Raw genomic sequence first — 22,396 nt, forward strand, 5'->3', positions numbered from 1 at the left:
TGATTAATGGTTTATCTGATTTAAAATGACACTTTTGTATATCTTTTTAGTATATTCTATATTACTGGAAACCATATGTTAAGCTGTTGACTGATTATTATTAATACTATAAACTGGTAGAAGATATTAAGCCCAAAGTGTAAAGATCTGGATATTAGGGGCTGAGGAATGCGGGATTTTTTTTTTTTTGTAGATATGCTTCTACTTTCACAGGCACGAGGCTCCCCAACTATAAATCAAGTGGCACGTTAGAGACCCTGCGCCGCCCACACACTCATATCTGTACCTGCAGAGTTCAGCGACAGTAAATTGGGAGAATTGTCACAGGGCCAGTGCCACTAGTCGTAAATTGGGAGAATCGTCGTTGTATTAGGAAAACACCTGTTATCTGAAACCCCAGGAAAAGGGACCAATAATGTTGGGGTGCATGATGTGTCTGCGACCAACTGTACTGTACCAATAGCAAAAATGACACAAATAATAGGAAGAAAAAACAGTATATAAGAGACTGTCCAGAGAGAAACGGCAGTCTGCTCTTGGGAGCACGCTCACTTGTTGGATACTCTGTCCAATAAACCTTCAGACTCTGATTTCCAGTGCGTCTGTTTTGGACTTGATTTATTTGTCACTTGTTGGGACTTCTCTCCTGCTCTCCCCTGGATCTCTCTAGCCTCATATTTGACTTGTCTTCACTTCGAAACTTGGAATTATTTCACTAAACAAGGGAACTTACAAAATTCTAAACATCAAGATGATTCATGGGTTATTAAGCAACAGCAGTTCTGGGAGGCCAGGAGGAAGTGCAAGGCATCACAGTGGAGAAACACAGTCCCGTCATTCAAGAAGTGAGCCTGTGGGTCTCCATGGCTACCTGTGGATCTCCATGGCTACCTGTGGGTCTCCATGGCTACTTGTAGGTCTCCATGGCTACCTGGCTCTCCTGCAGCTTGGCCTCCAGGTCTCCCAGGTCCATGTGTCTATAGCGGAACCTTCGGGCCCGACACAGACGGATCCCATCTATGATGGAGGCGTGGTTCAGCTCGTCAGACACAACCGCATCGTCCGGGCCCAGCAGAACCTGCCGTCAGAGAGAGGAGGGTGAGACAGGACATGGTGAGACAGGCCATGGTGAGACAGGCGAGACAGTTGAAAGTGAGACTCCAGTGTTCAGTGGAGGTCCAATGTATCATTAATAAAATAAGATGTCTATGGAGCCTGTGTGTTGGGGGTGGAGCCAGGAGTGGCGAGGAGCAGTGTAGGAATCGAGGGTTGTGTCTCAGTGCTGTTCATATAAGACACGTTATAGTGCTGTACATATACACATTTTTGTTTGATTACCAAGATTTGAACACAAATGCAGTTGCAAGCTTAGCCATCACCACCTTACCTCTGTCTAATTAAAAACAGAACACAAACAAGGACGTTGATGGCTAACAAACTCAAAAGTCCCCTAACCCAGGGGGTTCCTCACCTCAAACAGGCCGGCGTTGGCGTCAAAGCAGCTGGCATACAGGATGCAGTCCTCCCTCTCGTGGAACTGGGCCAGTTTCCTCTCCAGGTCCTTATGGAGGTCCTGAGGACACACAGGGTTAACCCTAACCCCTGACCCCAGCACCTGAACACAGGGTTAACCCTAACCCCTGACCCCAGCACCTGAACACAGGGTTAACCCTAACCCCTGACCCCAGCACCTGAACACAGGGTTAACCCTAACCCCTGACCCCAGCATCTGAACACAGGGTTAACCCTGACCCCAGTACCTGAACACAGGGTTAACCCTGACCCCAGTACCTGAACACAGGGTTAATCCTGACCCCAGTACCTGAACAGACAGGGTTAATCCTAACCCCTGACCCCAGCACCTGAACACAGGGATAACCCTGACCCCAGTACCTGAACACAGGGTTAACCCTGACCCCAGTACCTAACGCCTGACCCTACCTGTGTTCCACAGATGAAGCGTACGGAGCTCAGCCCTGCCCCGTGCGTTTGCAGCGCTGTGATCCCAGCCTGCACCACCTCTGGGTGGCTGGACAGACCCAGGTAGTTATTAGCACAGAAGTTCAATATGTCTGCCAGGGGAGGGAGGGAGAGAGAGGGTGAGGAAGAGAGAGGGTGAGGAAGAGAGAGGGTGAGGAAGAGAGAGGGCGAGGAAGAGAGAGAAGGGGGAATGGGAAAGAGTTAAGAAAAAGATATACAAAGAGAGAGAGAGATAACTCTTACTGTAACTGTTAGCTGCTCCTGGCATTCTCTAATCCCTGCTCTCCTCTCTGTCCCCCCCCCACACATTCCCTGTGGTGTGGGGGGTTTGAGCTGTCAGGACCTGCTTGGTCGTCGGTCTGCCTACGCTGAACCAGGTCGTCACCCGGAATCTATAAAGCCGAACAATGGATTTTGGTGTTTCAAAACCCATTGACACTGTATGACTATGTTTAGCTTGTGTTCTGCTCCTCTCTCTTACCAACCGTCTCTGGAGGAGGGGATCCCTCTCTGAATTGCTCCTCCCAAGGTTTTTTCTCCCGGTGGGAGTTTTTCTGGGAGTTTTTCCTTGTCTTCCTTGAGGGTTTAGGTTGGTTGAGGGGCAGTTCTATGGGCACATGTGAAGCCCTCTGTGACATGCTTGCGTGTAAAAAGGGCTATACAAATAAATTTGATTTGATTTGAGAGATGCATGGGTGCTTATTTTATGATTGATATTGACTGAGTTCTCTGATGTGTTACGTTACATGTGTTGTAACGTGTTGTCCCTTCACTGTGGACTGCTTTGTCAAAATTGTTTGACCTGAACATTCATGCCAATAGGGCATAATGAATTGAACTGAAGTGAATTAAGATATACAAGAGAAAACAAGCTTTTCCAAAAGGACTTTGAACCTACAGCCTCCTGATCTGCAGTGTTACGGCTGTCTGCAGTTCCTGTGTGTCTGTTTTAGGTGCAGAACAACAGGCAAGGGAGGAGCACACCTTTTTGGGCCTCTAACCCTTTAACAGCTGGGCCTCTAACCCTTTAACAGCTGGGCCTCTAACCCTTTATCAGCTGGGCCTCTAACCCTTTATCAGCTGGGCCTCTAACCCTTTAACAGCTGGGCCTCTAACCCTTTAACAGCTGGGCCTCTAACCCTTTAACAGCTGGGCCTCTAACCCTTTAACAGCTGGGCCTCTAACCCTTTAACAGCTGGGCCTCTAACCCTTTATGAGCTGGGCCTCTCCATGAATGGTGGCTCTCTGTGTGAGCTCTGAGCAGGGAGTTGCATTGAGGGGGGGGGGTATTGTAATAGAAAATTACTATTCTTTAGGATGTCTATAATATTCTTTGGCCAGGAACAATTATTACTGAAGTTTTAACTTCTGTGAAACTAGCATAACCTTTAGGCCTAAGACAGTATTGCTTAAGTTTTAAGCTATATTTTTTATATTGAGCATCTGTATTAAGTTCTGAAACCTAAACCAGGCTGTTCAGCCTGAACACTGAACAGCCTGAACGCTGAACAGCCTGAACACTGAACAGCCTGAGCACTGAACAGCCTGAACACTGAACAGCCTGAACACTGAACAGCCTGAGCACTGAACAGCCTGAGCACTGAACAGCCTGAACACTGAACAGCCTGAGTACTGAACAGCCTGAGTACTGAACAGCCTGAGCACTGAACAGCCTGAACAGCCTGAGCACTGAACAGCCTGAACAGCCTGAACAGCCTGAGCACTGAACAGCCTGAACACTGAACAGCCTGAACAGCCTGAGCACTGAACAGCCTGAACAGCCTGAACAGCCTGAACACTGAACAGCCTGAACACTGAACAGCCTGAACAGCCTGAGCACTGAACAGCCTGAGCACTGAACAGCCTGAACAGCCTGAGCACTGAACAGCCTGAACACTGAACAGCCTGAGCACTGAACAGCCTGAGCACTGAACAGCCTGAGTACTGAACAGCCTGAGCACTGAACAGCTTGAGCACTGAACAGCCTGAACACTGAACAGCCTGAACAGCCTGAGCACTGAACAGCCTGAGTACTGAACAGCCTGAACAGCCTGAGCACTGAACAGCCTGAGCACTGAACAGCCTGAACAGCCTGAGCACTGAACAGCCTGAACAGCCTGAGCACTGAACAGCCTGAGCACTGAACAGCCTGAACACTGAAAAGCCTGAGTACTGAACAGCCTGAACAGCCTGAGCACTGAACAGCCTGAACACTGAACAGCCTGAACAGCCTGAGCACTGAACAGCCTGAACAGCCTGAGTACTGAACAGCCTGAACAGCCTGAGCACTGAACAGCCTGAGCACTGAACAGCCTGAACAGCCTGAGCACTGAACAGCCTGAACAGCCTGAGCACTGAACAGCCTGAGCACTTAACAGCCTGAGCACTGAACAGCCTGAACAGCCTGAGCACTGAACAGCCTGAGCACTGAACAGGGCACAATGAAGGAATTGATCCCAGGACCTTCTACTGTGAGGCAACAGTGCAAGGCAGTGCGTCATAGTGCCACCAAGTTGGAGGTTGAGGGACTGCAGAATATCTCCTAACATGCTGCTAATCTTGCATTTATAAACAAGACAGACAGTCTGTAAACACACGAACACACAGCTGACTAACGGACACAGGTAAACTTGACACGTCCTCGGTAGCACGCAGGACTGACCTATGGCGTTAATGTCAACACTAGCTCTCCCAATCCCAGCGTCACTTCAAAACAATTAACGAACAGAAACAAAACGGTTCAGACTCGATCAACCCTGCCAGTCACCACAGACGGATCCGTATAGTTTACAACAGCTGTTAACAAGTTAGCTTTTGTTTGCACTCGTGTGTGGGCTACAAGTTATCAAACATTCTAGGCAGACCGTAGAAGAAGAGTTTTGAGGGACAGACATTAAACTCGGAATGAAGAATTTAGGTCAGTTAGCAAATAGAGGCGAGTAGCTGGCTGATGTGCACCGGTACTCACCGCCAGAACTTCCGTCCACGCTGATATGCGATCCCTGCTTCGAGGTTATGATTCTCTCCCCTTTCCACGTTCCACCTGATCTGATCGTTTCAAGTTCGTTCTCCAGCACCGACCTGGCAGCGGCAATGGCGGCATAGCGCCGGCTCGTGGAGGACACAGTGGCTTGCACAACGCACTGGATCGGGGTGCGAAGACCGCGGACGACCCACCGTAGAGACATGGCAGAAGAACTGTCAAATTCGCTAGTACCAGACGCAGAGTTAACGCGTGGCTAAACGTAATACACGTCACGTCGAAGGATATAGGTGCGTTCGACTTCATGCAGCGCCGGCGTCGCCTGCAGCCCGGTTGACTTAAAGCAGCCAATGGCATTCTCAGCTTCAAGGCAGCCGACTGCAGCCGGCTGTCGGCGCGGCTGGTGCTGCATCAAGTCGAACGCACCTTATGTAACCCATGAGGCGTGCCGCGGAGAGCCAATCAAAAGACGGGGGTGTGGCAGCGCTCCGTGGCGTCCAATCACATCTCGAATTGTGCACTTACTTGCAGCACTCGGGTTACAAATGTACCTTCCGCTTGAAATTGTTTGGTTGCTTTCCAGTTTATTTAATTATGGCTCAGTTCCCAGACATTAATAAAGCCTAGTCCTAAACTAGAACTTTATGATTTTTCCCCCCCAATAAATCACTGTTAACATAAGGAAATTTAAATCATATGAATAATATACATTTAACTTATTACAATGTAGGCTGTGTTACAGAAGTAATTTTGGTGTCCCCCTCAGGAATTGCTCTTGAGAAGATGTCAATTGTCCCCTCCAAAATTGATAAAAGATTTTCGCCACTACTTCTCTCTCTCTAACCCTAAAGCGAAATGTATACTCCTCTGTTTTCAAGGAGACGGACACAAGGAACCATGGGCGTAGGTTTAGGGGGGGACGATAGGTACTAGTCCCCACCAATATTTTAAGATGACAAAATTGTGCTGCAATTTGGATCGATTCCGAAAAAAATATTTTGGACAATATATGTGCAAAACTCATTCGTATTATTGTTTGTCGGCCAGAAAAGTGAAAAATAAATTTCCAAGTTAACCAATGCGCCCTCTAGCCTGTGAGACAAGAGGATGTCATTTAATTGGCTGAAGTGGCAGAGTCAGAAACACTTCGTGAATCTTGACTTGCAGAGAGAGCTGTCAGTAGTCTGACACTGTAAACTACAAAATACACCAGGAAATAATAAAGCCTCATATTTCGTTTGATCTCAGCATTCATATTTTTGACCCTTTTGTGGTTTGTAGATAGGAAAATGTCACCCAAAAAGAAGAGATGTCGCCGAAAAAGAAGAGATGTATCAAAAGTTTTTTCACCACACAGAGAGTATAGGTTAGCTATCAAGAAGGTTGTTGTTAGTTAGCTAGTGGGAACACTACCCACACAGTGCAAACCTGCTAGCCTTACATCGCCACCCATTCTACAATGGATTTTTTTTGAAAGTTGTTAGTGTAGTGGAGCATGTAACTTTTGCTTGAATAAAATCTATCCCTAGCGTCTGCAATCTTTCGACCAGTGTGTTAGCAGCAGCTGGTCTTGTTGAAGCCAGAAGGATAAAGCTAATCTACCCACATAATGGGACCGTGCTAGTTTAGCCTAGTACCAGCAGGCTAGCAACTTAAAAGTGATATTAACTGGTAATAAGAAGGCCTATTTGATCCCTTGGATAGTAATATGCCTATCCCTGTAATCTCGACCAATGTCAGCAGTCAACTAAGCATGGTTAGCGCCTGTATTAAATTGATGAATTACTGTGCAGGAAAAACAGCACTCTGAAGATACAGATGTAGAGCAGGTTGGTGATGAATCAGCATCAGGGGTTCAGGTGAGAAGTTGAATTGTCCATTTTGGTAAAGATTGCATTAAATTGCAGTTTTTTAAAGGATGTTTAGATTTTATTTTTTTATTGGGGTAGGCAGTGCCTACCAAAGCTGAGACCAAACCCACGCTCTTGCAGGGAACGCCCTCTCCGATGTGGAACGCCCTCTCCGATGTGGAACGCCCTCTCCGATGTGGAACGCCCTCTCCGATGTGGAACGCCCTCTCCGATGTGGAACGCCCTCTCCGATCTGGAACGCCCTCTCCGATGTGGAACGCCATCAAGCCAGGAGGTGCAGGACGAGCTCTCCGAACCCCTCGGAGAGCTCGTCGTGCACCTCCTGATTTTCCTGATTACCATCCGCATTTTACAGATACCCCTTGGCTGTGATTGGTCCGCTAACGACATCATTTCCGAACGACATCAATTCCGGAATTTCACATCTCCGGACTTCACATTTCCTGTTTCATTCACAATATTATATTCGCCATCGTTCACTGTGTGAGGAAAAGGCGGGAGGGGGTAAATAAACAATCGACGACTTCCACACACAAAGACGTCATGGGGCAGGGTTCTCTAAGGTTCAAAAAATGTTGCTCCACCTACTGTTCTGGCGATGAATTGTTTTCAGCACCCACAGCCTTCGGAGTACTATCAATTTGAAAGAGTAAATCGAATCTGTCAGAATCCGTTTGTCTGTCTGTCTGTATCGGAGTAGTATAAATTTCTTATTTCTCTCTATACAACTCTCCAACTCTCTCTCTCCACTCTCTCTACCTCCTCTCCCTCTCTCTCTCCTCTTACCTCCTCCCCCTCTCTCTCGACTTACCTCCTCTCCCCCTCTCTCCCCCTCTCTCCACTTACCTCCTCTCCCTCTCTCTCCATACACCTCCTCTCTCCCTCTCTCTCTCCACTTACCTCCTCTCCCTCTCCATACACCTCCTCTCCCCCTCTCTCTCCATACACCTCCTCTCACCCTCTACTTTCTTTTCTTCCTCCTCCTCTCCTGTCGTTCCTCCTCTCTCCTCCCTTCCCCCCAGAAAAATCACAACAGGTTAACAGGTATGTGACATTAGCCGGTTTAATGATAGTAATTCATTAGGACACTGTGTAACATGTTAACTTCAAAACCCTTACAGACAGCATGTTCTCCTAGTTGTGTTTTGGCATTATCAACCACCACTGTGATAGTGTCACATGACAAGCATCACATGACTCATCATCCATTCCTTGACTTCACAGCATCTCAAGTGTAACAAAACCATCCACTTCCTCAAGTACTTCACAGGTTAACCCACACCATGTTAACATTTAACATATTCAGTAGTAAGGATTAAAATACATATAAATGTGCAAATATCAGCATACACACACGCACACACATACAGAAACAGTCTTTCATCAACAGAAAGCTTAGAATACAAACTGTACATGCATCTCTTCCAGCTCAGCTGAACTTTTGGTCCAACATAACTGAGCATTTCTATAAGAACAGACATAGTAACACCTCACCCACCTGAGGCAGGCAGGCATCTGTCACAACACACCTGTCATTGGCTGGCTGCGTGTGTCAATTATCCAGCCAGCCAGTCAGGTCCCTGGCCCTCCCACCAGGGAGAAACCCATTGGTCAAGAGACAGGAAGTGGTGTGGCCTATGGCTGTGATTGTTTGGTGTTAGAGGAAGTCTTCAGGGATGGGAGCCTCTCTGCAGCTTGTGCCCTCTCTGCCAGGAATCTGTCAAACTCTGAGCAGGGAAGGAGAGAGTAGGAGAGGGAAGGAGGGGGTAGGAGGGAGGGAAGGAAGGAGGGAGGAGAGGGTAGGAGAGGGAAGGAAGGAGGGTAGGAGAGGTTAGGAGAGGGAAGGAGGGGGTAGGAGGGAGGAGAGGGAAGGAGGGGGCAGGAGGGAGGGAAGGAAGGAGAGAGGAGAGGGTAGAAGAGGGAAGGAGGGGGTAGGAGGGAGGAGAGGGTAGGAGAGGGAAGGAGAGGGAAGGAGGGGGTAGGAGGGAGGGAAGGAGAGGGATAGAGGGCAACGGAGAAAGACCATGCGAGAGGGAGGTGGAGGGGAGAGAAAGGGACAGTCATAGAAGTCAAGTGAGAGAGAGATAAAGAGGGAGAGTCATGGTTTTTCTATGTGAGGCCGTCTAGGGGGAAACTCCTGAAAAACTTGCTCATACACATGCACTCCTCAGCTGCGCTACCCCATGAAACACTCATACACATGCCCTCCTCAGCTGTGCTACCCCATGAAACAATCATACACATGCACTCCTCAGCTGTGCTACCCCATGAAACACTCATACACATGCACTCCTCAGCTGCGCTACCCCATGAAACACTCATACACATGCACTCCTCAGCTGCGCTACCCCATGAAACACTCATACACATGCACTCATCACCTGTGCTACCCCATGAAACACTCATACATGGTTAAGCACTGTAGGGAGTTTTTGTCTCGTTCCAGTGATTGGCACACCTGAGTGATGGCGTCGGATATTTTTTGTCATTTAGCACACGCCAGATGCGTTATATGCGTTAGCATGTTAGCTATATTTCCACTCACATACCCCACAACTGTGCTTGCTGCCACTACTCGGTTATAGAAACTCCCTTTGCTTAACCCACTTACAACAGTTCAGGGACGAAAGTTTGATATCAACTTTGGTATGGACATCAATAGTTAATGCCAGCACGCACATTTATTTAGCATTCATTTGAGCGCAAATACAGTTTTTTGAGCTTCATGTAATATTGTTTTTGTCAAAATAAGATGATCAGTAGGCCTATTATTTAAAAACGTTCTTTAGTTTTCCCCAGTAAAAAGGGTCTAACAACGCCTCTGGCTATCTCTGACTAACGGTGGCGCCAATCAGAGCTTCAGAGCTAAAACAACAGATTAGGTGTCCCTAAAGAACACGAGTATCTAACAGTAGTTCCGCATTACATTAATTAATTTGCACGCAAGTTTTATTTACTTTTATACCGTGTATTCTCCGTGTAATTTCATGCACCGAACCGTGACGCCCGTACCGTTTGGGTTCAATACGAATACATGTACCGTTCCTCTCTGTCTCTCTGTCTCTCTGTCTCTCTGTCTCTCTGTCTCTCTGTCTCTCTGTCTCTCTGTCTCTCTGTCTCTCTGTCTCTGTCTCTCTCATGATATCAGTACAACAGTGCTAAAGAACAGCTGAGGAGTGCATGAGTATGAGCAAGTTTCACCCTAGATGGCCTCATATTTCTTTCATATACAGAACTCACCCTCGCTGGTCACTCCCTCCTCTGAAAGGTCCTCTTCCTAGAACACACACACACAACAGGAGCACCACACACACACATATTATTGGCAGTGATAGGCTCATTAAGTTTGAGTGTTTGTCTGGTGTGTGTGTGTCCGGTCTATGTGTGTGTCCAGTATATGTGTGTCTGGTGTGTGTATGTGTGCCTACCTCATCCACGTCCAGCCACTTCTCAATGTCGTCCATTACTGAAGTCTGACTGACAAGGATCTGTGGGGGGTGAAGGGAGAGAGAGAGGCGGGGAGGGATGGGGGGAGGGAGAAGGGAGGGGGGTAGAAAAAGGGGCGAAGATAGTAGGGGGAGAGAGAGAAGGGAGAGGGGGGGAGAAGGGAGAGAGAAGGGAGGGAGGGAGGGGGGGAGGGACGTGGTAATGAATTAGCAGTAGAACGTCTCTATAGATTAGTAGTTACTTAGACTCAGATTAAGACTAGTTTTAGATTGAGCAATGTCAAATCTAAACGCAGGCACCAAAACCTAGACACATTAGTGACACACACCAGACACGCACCAGACACGCACCAGACACAAACCAGACACAAACCAGACACATACATACACCAGACACAGACACACACCAGACACATACATACACCAGACACACACCAGACACACACATACACCAGACACACACCAGACACGCACCAGACACAAACCAGACACAAACCAGACACATACATACACCAGACACACGCACACACACTAGACACACACACACACACCAGACACACACCAGACACACACCAGACACACACACACACCAGACACACACCAGACACACACCAGACACACACAATCTAGACACACACACACACCAGACACACACCAGACACACACCAGACACACACACACACCAGACACACACACACACACACCAGACACACACACACACACCAGACACACACACACACCAGACACACACCAGACACACACCAGACACACACACACACCAGACACACACCAGACACACGCACACACACCAGACATACACCAGACATACACCAGACACACACCAGACACACACACCAGACACACACACACACCAGACACACACCAGACACACACCAGACACACACACACACCAGACACACACACACACCAGACACACACACACACACACACCAGACACACACACACACACACCGGACACACACCAGACACACACCAGACACACACGGCAGGGTACTGGCCTGTTCTGGTTTGCAGGTGTTGTGATCCAGATCTGCAGCTCCTGCTTTTAGCCCACTGCGATAGACGAAAACAAGGTTACCTTGAGATGGTTACTTAGAGACAGCACACAACATGCTTAGGGGGGAGACATTGACTCACTTGTGTGCGTGTGTATATGTATGTGTGTGTGTATGAGGGTGCGTGTGTATATGTATGTGTGTGTGTATGAGGGTGTGTGTGCGTGTGTATATGTATGTGTGTGTATGAGGTTGTGTGTGCGTGTGTATATGTATGTGTGTGTGTGTATGAGGGTGTGTGTGCGTGTGTATATGTATGTGTGTGTGTATGAGGGTGTGTGTGCGTGTGTGTGTGTGTATGTGTGTGTGTATGAGGGTGTGTGTGCGTGTGTATATGTATGTGTGTGTGTATGAGGGTGTGTGTGCGTGTGTATATGTATGTGTGTGTGTATGAGGGTGTGTGTGCGTGTGTGTGTGTACCTCTGAGTGGGGGAGGGGCTCCTCTTCTGTAGAAGTGAGTCATCAGCTTGTGTTGCTGTGGGGAAAACAGACTCCATGTTATCATTAACATTCTTTATCACCTAGCATCCCAAACCTACAACTGTCTGACTGTTGAGGGTGTCTGTTTGGCAGATAGACAGACACAGACAGGCAGACAGGCAGACAGGTACACAGGCAGACAGACAGGCAGACAGACAGACAGGAAGACCGGCTGGTAGACAGGCAGGCTGGTAGACAGGCAGGCTGATAGACAGGCAGGCTGGTAGACAGGCAGGCTGGTAGACAGGCAGGCTGGTAGACAGGCAGGCTGGCAGGAAGGCAGGCACGCAGGCAGAGACAGACAGACAGGCAGGCTGACAGGCAGGATGATAGACAGGCAGGCAGGCAGGCAGGCTGGTAGGCAGGAAGGCACTCACTAAGTCTTGTCATCTGACTGGATACACTGTCAACAGTGTATTGGTTAAGATGGCTGTAGGTGGGAGAAGCAGCACACTCTGATTGGTTGAAGGGCTTGACATCAGATTGGAGGTCAATGAGGTTGACGTAGGTGGGGCTCTGATAGACAGAAAGAGACTTCTTTAGGTGGGGCTCTGATAGACAGAAAGAGACTTCATATAGGTGGGGCTCTGATAGACAGAAAGAGACTTCATATAGGTGGGGCTCTGATAGACAGAAAGAGACTTCATATAGGTGGGGCTCTGATAGACAGAAAGAGACTTCTTTAGGTGGGGCTCTGATAGACAGAAAGACACTTCATGTTTGTGACACAGACTCACACTCACACACCTCTCACCTGCTGTGTTGTATTCTGACTGTATTGCTGCTCAAACCTGGTGAAATAAGAACCAGCAGGGTTAGCACTGAGTCAGGGGTGAGAGGTCATGGGTCAGGGATGAGAGGTCATGGGTGAGAAAAGTACCTGTGGTAGCGTGTGAAGGTGGTGTTGATGTCGTCATTGGCAACCAGCAGCTCCTTTATCAGATGCTCCTCGCTGAGACTGGGGACAAGTTCCACAATCCGATCCTGCACGTCCTTACACACCCCGTACAGCTGCTGTTAGAGAGATAGAGAGTCCTTACACACTCAAACAGCTGCTGTTAGAGAGAGTCCTTACACACTCATACAGCTGCTGTTAGGGAGAGAGTCCTTACACACCCCGTACAGCTGCTGTTAGAGAGAGAGTCCTTACACACTCATACAGCTGCTGTTAGAGAGAGAGTCCTTACACACTCATACAGCTGCTGTTAGAGAGAGTCCTTGCACACCCCGTACAGCTGCTGTTAGAGAGATAGAGTCCTTACACACTCATACAGCTGCTGTTAGAGAGAGAGTCCTTACACACCCCGGACAGCTGCTGTTAGAGAGAGAGTCCTTACACACTCATACAGCTGCTGTTAGAGAGTCCTTACACACCCCGTACAGCTGCTGTTAGAGAGAGAGAGTCCTTACACACCCCATACAGCTGCTGTTAGAGAGAGAGTCCTTACACACCCCGTACAGCTGCTGTTAGAGAGAGAGAGTCCATACACACTCATACAGCTGCTGTTAGAGAGAGTCCTTACACACCCTGTACAGCTGCTGTTAGAGAGAGAGAGTCCTTACACACTCATACAGCTGCTGTTAGAGAGAGAGGAGGAGGAGGAGGAAGGAGAGGGAGAGAAAGAGGAGAGGAGAGAGAGAAGGAGAGAGAGGAAGGGAGGAGGAGGGAGAAGAGAGGAGAGAGAGAGAGAGAGGAGAGAGATGAGGAGGGAGGAAGGGAGGAGAAGGAGGTAGGAGAGAGAGGAGAGAGGAGAGATAGGGAGGGAGAGAGAGAGGAGAAGAAGGAAAGGAGGAGAAGTTGGAAGAGAAGGAGGATAGAGAGGAGAGGAGGACGAGAGAAAGAGGGAGAAGAGAACAGGAGAACAGTGAGACATATGGTCCCACTCAGCACCCTCCCAGTCCCACCTGCAGAAGCTCTGAGTCCTTGTGATTGGCTGACCCCGGTTCCAGATGACTCAGTATGTCTGACATCATTGCCAGGTTGCCCCGGACAACCACCAGGTCCGCCCTCAGCTTCCTCACCTGGAGGAGGAAAAAACAGCAACATCTTGTCTGATGTAACATGCTGGGGAGAGTAGAGGGTTAGGGTGGATGAGAAGATGGAGGTTGCAGGATGGTGTGTGTGGAGGTAGGAGAAGGTGGAGGTGAGGATGGTGTGTGTGGAGGTGAGGATGGTGTGTGTGGAGGTAGGAGAAGGTGAGGATGGTGTGTGGAGGTAGGAGAAGGTGGAGGTGAGGATGGTGTGTTGAGGTAGGAGAAGGTGGAGGTGAGGATGGTGTGTTGAGGTAGGAGAAGGTGGAGGTGAGGATGGTGTGTGAGAGGTGAGGATGGTGTGTGTGGAGGTGAGGGTGGATATGTGATGAGGTTGGAGGTGAGAGTGGAGATGGAGGTGAGTGAAGGTGGAGGTGAGGTGTTTGTGGTGTGTGTGGGGTATGTGTGTGAGGTGTGTGTTTGAGGTGTATGAGGTATGTGTGAGGTACGTGTGTGTTTGTCACCTGGTAGGGGCTTAAGGAAACTGGTCCATCCGGGTTGGGCTGGTGTGCGGGGCACAGTGGGGAGGGAGGGGGAGGCTTGGGGGAGGGGGGAGCAGCAGAGGCAGATACACTCTGTAGGATGGGGGTGGTGGGGAAGGGGTGAGGATGGGGGTGGTGGGGAAGAGGTGAGGATGGGGGTGGTGGGGAAGGGGTGAGGATGGGGGTGGTGGGGAAGGGGTGAGGATGGGGGTGGTGGGGAAGGGGTGAGGATGGGGGTGGTGGGGAAGGGGTGAGGATGGGGGAGGGACAGAATGAGGGACAGGAAACATGCAGTTAGACAAGGCCACAGCTGGACTGGAAGAGTTAGTGAAGAACAGTTAAAGGAAGATTATTAAACCTGGTTGTAGGTGAGAGGATGGGGGAGAGTCCTACCCTGTCAGGGGGGAGAGTCCTACCCTGTCAGGGGGGAGAGTCCTACCCTGTCAGGTGAGAGGATGGGGGAGAGTCCTACCCTGTCAGGGGGAAGAGTCCTACCCTGTCAGGGGGGAGGATGGGGGAGAGTCCTACCCTGTCAGGGGGGAGGATGGGGGAGTCCTACCCTGTCAGGGGGGAGGATGGGGGAGAGTCCTACCCTGTCAGGGGGGAGGATGGGAGAGTCCTACCCTGTCAGGGGGGAGGATGGGGGAGTCCTACCCTGTCAGGGGGGAGGATGGGGGAGAGTCCTACCCTGTCAGGGGGGAGGATGGGAGAGTCCTACCCTGTCAGGGGGGAGGATGGGGGAGTATCCATGCAGCTCTGTCATGGGGAACTCCAGGCCCCGCCTCCTCAGGTCCTCGTAGACAGAGACCACGCCCGTCAGAGCCGGGGAGCTGCGGAACGCATCCGCCCACGCCTGGAACACAGGGTGCAGGTGTACAGGTGTGAGTGTGCAGGTGTACAGGTGTGAGTGTGCAGGTGTACAGGTGTGAGTGTGCAGGTGTGAGCGTGCAGGTGTGAGTGTGCAGGTCTGAGTGTGCAGGTCGAGTGTGCAGGTGTGAGTGTGTGTGAGTGTACCTGGATGATGCTCAGGACTCTGTCCTGCAGCACCTGGGGGGGGTTGTTCTTGGGCAGGATGCAGCGGACCAGAACCCCCTCTACAAACTCCCTGTTGGACACCAGTACATGCAGCTTGGGGCCACAGTTCTTCACACACGCCTCCAGAACCTGTCCCGGGGGGAGGGGAGAGGGAGGGGGGGAGAGGAAGGAGGGGGGAGAGGGAGGAGAGGAGGGGGGTGGGGAGGAGGGGGAGAGGGGAGGGGAGTGAGAGGAGGGGGGAGGGGAGCAAGGGAGGGGGTGGGGGGGACAGGGAGGAGTTAGGTTGGGAGTGGGAGGAGGGGGGAGGGAGGTGGGGAGTGGGAGGAGGGGAGTGGGAGGAGGGGGGAGGGAGGAGGGGAGGGGGGGAGTGGGAGGAGGGGGGAGGGAGGTTTTTTCTTTTTTGCGTGTTTAGCCATTTTACCATATTTCTTCGAATAAACGCTGCAGCGTTTATTAAATAACGTTCATTTTTGGTGCAGCGTTTATTCAAGGGCGGCGTTTAATCGAAGAAATACGGTAATTCAGACAAATAAATGAACCCCAGATTTATAGCTCATCTGCATATTCATTTATGGGAGGAGGCAAGGCGGGGTCAGTGGCTCGTTCACGTGCGGTCAATCTCACGTTGATTGTGATTTATAAAGGAAAAGTGCGCAGGACCTGGCGTACAACCAGTTTTATACATGTGAATATTTCTGTGCGTAGGTACTTTTCGTGTTTTGGCCGTACGCTATCTTCTGGTATGAAAGCTGTGCAATCCTTTGTACATGAGGCCCCAGATTACTAGTGATGACAAGAGGGAGGAGAGGAGAGAGGGAGAAGAGAGGGAGGAGAGGAGAGAGGGAGGAGAAGAGAGAAGGAGAGGAGAGGGAGGAGAGAGGGAGAAGAGGAGAGAGGGAGGAGAAGAGAGAAGGAGAGGAGAGGGAGGAGAGAGGGAGAAGAGGAGAGAGGGAGGAGAAGAGAGAAGGAGAGGAGAGGGAGGAGAGGAGAGAGGGAGAAGAGAGGGAGAAGAGGAGAGAGGGAGGAGAAGAGAGAAGGAGAGGAGAGGGAGGAGAGGAGAGAGGGAGAAGAGAGGGAGAAGAGGAGAGAGGGAGGAGAGGAGAGAGGGAGAAGAGAGGGAGGAGAGGAGAGAGGGAGAAGAGAGGGAGAAGAGGAGAGAGGGAGGAGAAGAGAGGGAGAAGAGGAGAGAGGGAGAAGAGAGGGAGAAGAGGAGAGAGGGAGGAGAAGAGAGAAGGAGAGGAGAGGGAGGAGAGGAGAGAGGGAGAAGAGAGGGAGAAGAGGAGAGAGGGAGGAGAAGAGAGAAGGAGAGGAGAGGGAGGAGAGGAGAGAGGGAGAAGAGGAGAGAGGGAGGAGAGGAGAGAGGGAGAAGAGAGGGAGGAGAGGAGAGAGGGAGAAGAGAGGGAGAAGAGGAGAGAGGGAGGAGAAGAGAGGGAGAAGAGGAGAGAGGGAGAAGAGAGGGAGAAGAGGAGAGAGGGAGGAGAAGAGAGAAGGAGAGGAGAGGGAGGAGAGGAGAGAGGGAGAAGAGAGGGAGAAGAGGAGAGAGGGAGGAGAGGAGAGAGGGAGAAGAGAGGGAGGAGAGGAGAGAGGGAGAAGAGAGGGAGAAGGAGAGGAGAGGGAGGAGAGAGGGAGAAGAGGAGAGAGGGAGGAGAAGAGAGAAGGAGAGGAGAGGGAGGAGAGAGGGAGAAGAGAGGGAGGAGAGAGGGAGGAGAAGAGAGGGAGAAGAGGAGAGAGGGAGAAGAGAGGGAGAAGAGGAGAGAGGGAGAAGAGAGGGAGAAGAGGAGAGAGGGAGGAGAAGAGAGAAGGAGAGGAGAGGGAGGAGAGAGGGAGAAAAAGAGAGGACAGAGGGAGGAGAAGAGAGAAGGAGAGGAGAGAGGGAGGAGAGAGGGAGGAAAAGAGAGGACAGTGGGAGGAGAAGAGAGAGGGAGGAAAGGAAAGGAGAGGAAGGAGAAGAGCTCACGGTCAGGGTCAGCATGACCTCTCTGAAGTTCTTGTTTCCCACAATCCTCTTCTTCAGGGCTCTGACAGCATCTTTAGGTCTGAAACAGCAACACCAGCATCACGTCACCATGGCAACAGCATCCCGTCCCCTAACCTGTCCCCTTGCTTCCTGTCCGCTAGTTTCCAGTCCCCTAGCTTCCTGTCCCCTAGTTTCCTGTCCCCCAGCTTCCTGTCCCCCAGCTTCTTGTCCCCTAGTTTCCTGTTTCCTAGCCAGATACTCACCCGTCCTCAGTTTCGTTGATGATGTCACAGATCTCCATGTTGAGGGCCCAGTCCTCTGACTGCAGGCTGGGGCAGGTTGCACGCTCTGGGAACACACACACACCCACACACACATGTACACGTTTACACACACACACACACACACACACACAGACAATGATGACTTGTAATTCTAAGTTACTAAGTAAACTAGACAATTAACATGTCTAATAGGGAGTCGGCTGAGCGGTTAGGGAATCGGGCTATTATTTAGAAGGTTGCCGGTTTGATTCCTTGCTGCGCAAAATGACGTTTTCCTTGGGCGAGGCACTACTTGCCTCGAAAGAATGTCGCTGTACTTACTGTAAGTAAATGGTAAATGGACTGCATTTATATAGCGCTTTTCTACCTTATCGGCACTCAAAAGCGCTTTACAATATTTGCCTCTCATTCACCCATTCATACTCACACTCACACATACCAACGGCAGCAAGCTGCCATGCAAGGCTTCGCTCTGCCCATCGGGAGCAACTTGAGGTTCAGAGTCTTTTTGTCTATTTGATTTTAAGTTTTAAGGTTTGCATTGGGTTTAGGTTTCCTGAACATTTTTTACGAATGTTGATTAGCCTACACTAGCTGTGTACGTTAATGTTGGAACTTCGACTCCAATAACAGACAAACTGAGACAGTCAGAAGGTTTGTACTCAGACTGTGCAGCTAATTTAATGCTCAACACTTGAACGGGGCCTTATTACTTAAAAGAGGAATTATTTAGGCTATCTCAGTTACACTATCAGGGCTTGGAAATACTGTGCCTTGCTAAAGTAGGCAAATGGCTTATAGAACATAACATTTCATAATAATTTCAGTTAATCAAACAGCTGCAAGACCCTGTGAAATGTTATAGGCTAGCTAGCTCTAGCAAAATAAGCTAGCATCGCTAACAACATTACTGATTCAACTTTGGTAGTGTAACCGAGCTCTTTGTAAGTTCGGTTTAGATCTAATTGTACATGATCCTGTGGACAAAAAGACACTGACGCTGTCTCTTTTCATAACTTGTATTTTACCACTGCTCTTCTTGACATCGCTATTCTAACAGCCCTCACTGATTTCACAAATGCGTTCAACATCAAGCCTACGGAAACTCCCGAGGGACAAAGGGTGTCCGTTGTCACATAGAAAGGTCTGCTACTGTAGGCTATCCTCAGGATTTGCAAGTTAGCTAAACTTATACTAGCCTATATCTTAAATAATTTTGTAGACATAACAATGGATTCTGCCACTAAATGAGTGACTTGGCTTTATTTTTGGACATACTATCCACAACCAGGGCTGGACTGGGACAATAAATCGGCCCTGGCATTTTTGGCCCAGGCGGTCCACAGATTTAATTTGGTCTTGTTTAGGCCAATTCCACAACTTTTCTTTGCTATTAGTTAACATAATATATATGAACGTAAATATTATACTGGAAATGTGTAATGTGGTTGGGCACCAAGTTATTTATATTTTTCAAGTCCATTTCTGCTTGATTTCTGCTACCCGTCAAGTCAAATTGCAATGTTTCTTGGGGTTTGTAAATTCACTTTGTTTTGTAAATAAACTAGTATGTACTGTGTTATTTCTAACACAGAAATGCTATTATATGTCCCTGGTGCTTGAGCTTTTTTTCCCAAAAATATTTTGTATGTTCCAGCACTTATAGACCCAGATTATACTGTATATATTAATTAAAACAGTGACCCAAGACTCTGGACTATGGACCCCCTGAAGTAGCCTTGGCCTAGCCTGGCTGCCAGCCCAACTTCTCCCCGCCCAAAAAAAATCTGGTCGGGAAGTTGGGTCTGGAGGGTCTCGTATTGGGGACCAACTACAGAAAACCAGAATCTGGGCGAACCAATGAAATTGCCAGGGTGGGCTTTATACGATGATGGACAGATGATCAACAGTAACGTAATCAACAAAGTCACGAAAGAGCGCTTGGGTTGAATTTGTTTTCAACAAACAACATAGTACGTTGCTCTGATTGGTTGTAGGTCTATCCAATTGAGCAAAGAGGAATTGTTTTAAGAGTTCGGTTGAAACACGCCCCGTAGTCACAGCCCAACGGAGAGTTTTCAGACTCATATTCTGACTAGAATTATGAGTATGACAACGTCAGGCTAGCCTTGGCCACCCCTTGGCCACCCCATGTATAAAACTCTAGTTCCGCCACTAGTGATGTGTCGTTCGTGAACGATTCGTTCATTTTGAACGAATCCTTATAAGGACTCGGGAGTAACGAGTCCTCTCAACGAGTGATTCGTTCATTTCCCGACTCGGTCTTTCTACGAGTCTTTGGATCATTTTTCACGTGACCTGCATAGGCTCTGTAGCTAGAGGAAACGAACGATTCGTTCCTTTCCCGACTCGGTCTTTCTACGAGTCTTTGGATCATTTTTCACGTGACCTGTACAGGCTGTAGCAAGAGGAAACGAACGATTTGTTCCTTTCCCGACTCGGTCTTTCTACGAGTCTTTGGATCATTTTTCACGTGACCTGCATAGGCTCTGTAGCTAGAGGAAACGAATGATTAGTTCCTTCCCCGACTCGGTCTTTCTACGAGTCTTTGGATCCTTTTTTCATGTGACCCGCATTGTATTTTTTAGTAGAGGAAACAGTTTCCTTATTCCCTTTCGCGTGGCCGCTGTTTTAGTAAGACGTGAATGAATGATATTCGCTCAAGTCATCATACTGACTGGTTTTGTTATTTTCACTTTACATTTACACTTACAGTTTAGTGCAGTGTAATTGTTTGACGTGATAATTAAATGCTAGTGTGATAATACATGACCAAATCATACAAACTCATGATACATTATTTTAATGCAGGAATTTATTTTGAAATAGTATTTGCTGGTGCACATGTCATGCACTAACCTACAGTGGACGTATAGGGGCTATACGTCCTTTGCAGTGGACGTATAGCCCCCAACCCCCCCCCCCCCCCCCACCCCCCCCCCCCCCCCCCCCCCCCCCTGAAATGAACAAATGACTCGAAAAAAGATTCGTTCATTTTACTGAACGAGATTCAAAGAACCGAATCAGTAAAAAGAACCGAACTTCCCATCACTATCCGCCACTGCTAGGAGCAATGCGAGTCACTGTTCTGCGCAAGACCGGACGAGCCGGAACTGGAAAGATGACAAGGTGGCGCGGTCCGTTTCGCGCTCTCGCTTGCATCGCTGCACAACTGAGCACTTCTCTAAGAAATGAATGAGGACACCATCTTTAAAGAGCAGACTCGCTGTGCCTACTGTATAAGTCTATGGGAGAAACAGGCCGGCTTTTCTCCCCTATAAACGTCGTCTGTGGCATAGCAACGCCACACCAATTGTCCAATCACCTTGCGGATCAGCCCGCCTACGTGTCCCCATTGTGCAGTGCAAGTGTCAATCCAGGAATAATCTGTCAATTCTAATCAACTAAAAGAGTTTTAACTTTCACATAGACGCCTGGTAACAAGAAAACTATGTTAATCTCATTCTAACCCTATTTACCTCGAACAAGCGTTTATTGTTTGTCGACAACACATTTGCTTGCAATGTAAATACAAAATTAGACAACTTCACTTGTTCCTTACAATAGTACGATGCACTTCATCGTTTCGCTAAGGCTAATCCTTCTTTCTCTACCTACCTATTCGCTGTCCCACTGCCGTAGAAAACGGATTCCCAATTAAAAAATCCATTTTCGTATTGTCCTCTGTTCCCTGGTTCCGCGTACCAGCCGTCCCACTCCGCTCCAACAAAACCGGGAGGAGCGTTTCTTAAAGCAATGAGGTAGGGGCACCAGTTGAATTAGGTGACGTAATCCATTAAAGGGCAAGGCTACTGGAGCGCGTTACTTCATCTGACCTTGTTTCAAACTGGCAAAGTAGTTTGTGATATTTTGAACATGTACCTTTAGAGTCTAAAGGTAGGCCTATATGTCGTTCAAAATGGACATGTTCTAAATAGACCAATAAGGAAAACCTATGAATCTATTGAAATTAAACCCGTCAGAGTTTAGACCAAACATAGACATATTAAGCTCTGAAAGGTCTTTTGATGATAAGTGCGTTTGGGTGTTTGCCGCTTCGGTGCGCTGTTAAATAAAGTTTAAAAAAAAGACATCAACAAACAACAACCCATTGCACCAGACGCGTTATTTCTACAGTAGCCTATTTCGGTCTGTATCGCCTAACCACATCCAGGGGCGGTTTTAGGCACGAAGTTAGAAGCGTCATTTTCGAGAGGGGCGGCTTTTTCCGCAATTTGTGTGTTTGGCGTCCTTTACTGGCCAAAACCAGTACTGGTAGGGGGCGGCACAAGATTTCTTCGTTCCGGGGGGACGAAGAAATCTCAACTACCAGACACGCTCAACTAAAAATAACACACAGTGTAACAGTAACATCTATATTACATAACATTTTTGCAACAGTATCACCAGCAGTAGCACTATACAGCACAATAACACTATATCAATAGCACCACGCAGTAAAATAGCAATTGGAGCAACATTGTAGAATAGGCTATACAATATTGTATAAATAGAGATGGGTATCGAGAACCGGTTCTGTAAGGACCCAGTTCCAAATTTCTCAAAACCCGAATATCAATAAGGTCCAAGCTTATCGATACCGCTAACAAGACTAAGTAATATAATGTAACATTGACTTATGTCTCGAGAAATAAGTAATGTTATTTAAATCAAATCACTGGTGCACAAACATACCCAACAGTGGACCAGTGAGGCTATGGAGGATCTGCGGGCGTGCTTGGACTGCACT

The 22,396-nt window shown here is 48.7% G+C and overlaps 2 protein-coding genes across 6 annotated transcripts; both read right to left on the bottom strand.

Annotated features, from left to right (window-relative positions):
- Nucleotides 1-6: 6 nt before the first annotated feature.
- Nucleotides 7-5,271, bottom strand: gcat (glycine C-acetyltransferase). Its single transcript, XM_047013892.1, has 4 exons — nucleotides 4,949-5,271; nucleotides 1,942-2,072; nucleotides 1,472-1,573; nucleotides 7-1,078 (listed from the first exon to the last, which is right to left on the bottom strand). The coding sequence occupies exons 1-4, from the start codon at nucleotides 5,166-5,168 to the stop codon at nucleotides 908-910; spliced, it is 624 nt and encodes a 207-aa protein (XP_046869848.1). The 5' UTR covers nucleotides 5,169-5,271; the 3' UTR covers nucleotides 7-907.
- A 2,610-nt stretch (nucleotides 5,272-7,881) lies between these two features.
- tom1 (target of myb1 membrane trafficking protein) lies at nucleotides 7,882-22,346 on the bottom strand. 5 transcript variants are annotated; one of them, XM_047013908.1, is made up of 15 exons: nucleotides 21,265-22,346; nucleotides 17,605-17,689; nucleotides 17,342-17,420; nucleotides 15,364-15,513; nucleotides 15,068-15,202; nucleotides 14,332-14,442; nucleotides 13,742-13,858; nucleotides 12,717-12,847; nucleotides 12,591-12,627; nucleotides 12,214-12,352; nucleotides 11,777-11,831; nucleotides 11,300-11,354; nucleotides 10,263-10,322; nucleotides 10,075-10,111; nucleotides 7,882-8,561 (listed from the first exon to the last, which is right to left on the bottom strand). In XM_047013908.1, exons 1-15 carry the CDS (start codon nucleotides 21,314-21,316, stop codon nucleotides 8,470-8,472), a joined length of 1,335 nt encoding a protein of 444 aa, XP_046869864.1. In that variant the 5' UTR covers nucleotides 21,317-22,346; the 3' UTR covers nucleotides 7,882-8,469. The 5 variants fall into 5 exon arrangements, with proteins under 5 accessions (XP_046869864.1, XP_046869863.1, XP_046869865.1 ...); XM_047013907.1 differs by having other exon boundaries at nucleotides 12,717-12,850; nucleotides 21,265-22,345; XM_047013909.1 differs by lacking the exon at nucleotides 21,265-22,346 and adding an exon at nucleotides 18,065-18,346 and having other exon boundaries at nucleotides 12,717-12,850.
- Between the last annotated feature and the right edge of the window lie 50 nt (nucleotides 22,347-22,396).

Source organism: Hypomesus transpacificus, unplaced genomic scaffold, assembly GCF_021917145.1.
Source record: "Hypomesus transpacificus isolate Combined female unplaced genomic scaffold, fHypTra1 scaffold_206, whole genome shotgun sequence".
Lineage (NCBI taxonomy): Eukaryota > Metazoa > Chordata > Actinopteri > Osmeriformes > Osmeridae > Hypomesus > Hypomesus transpacificus.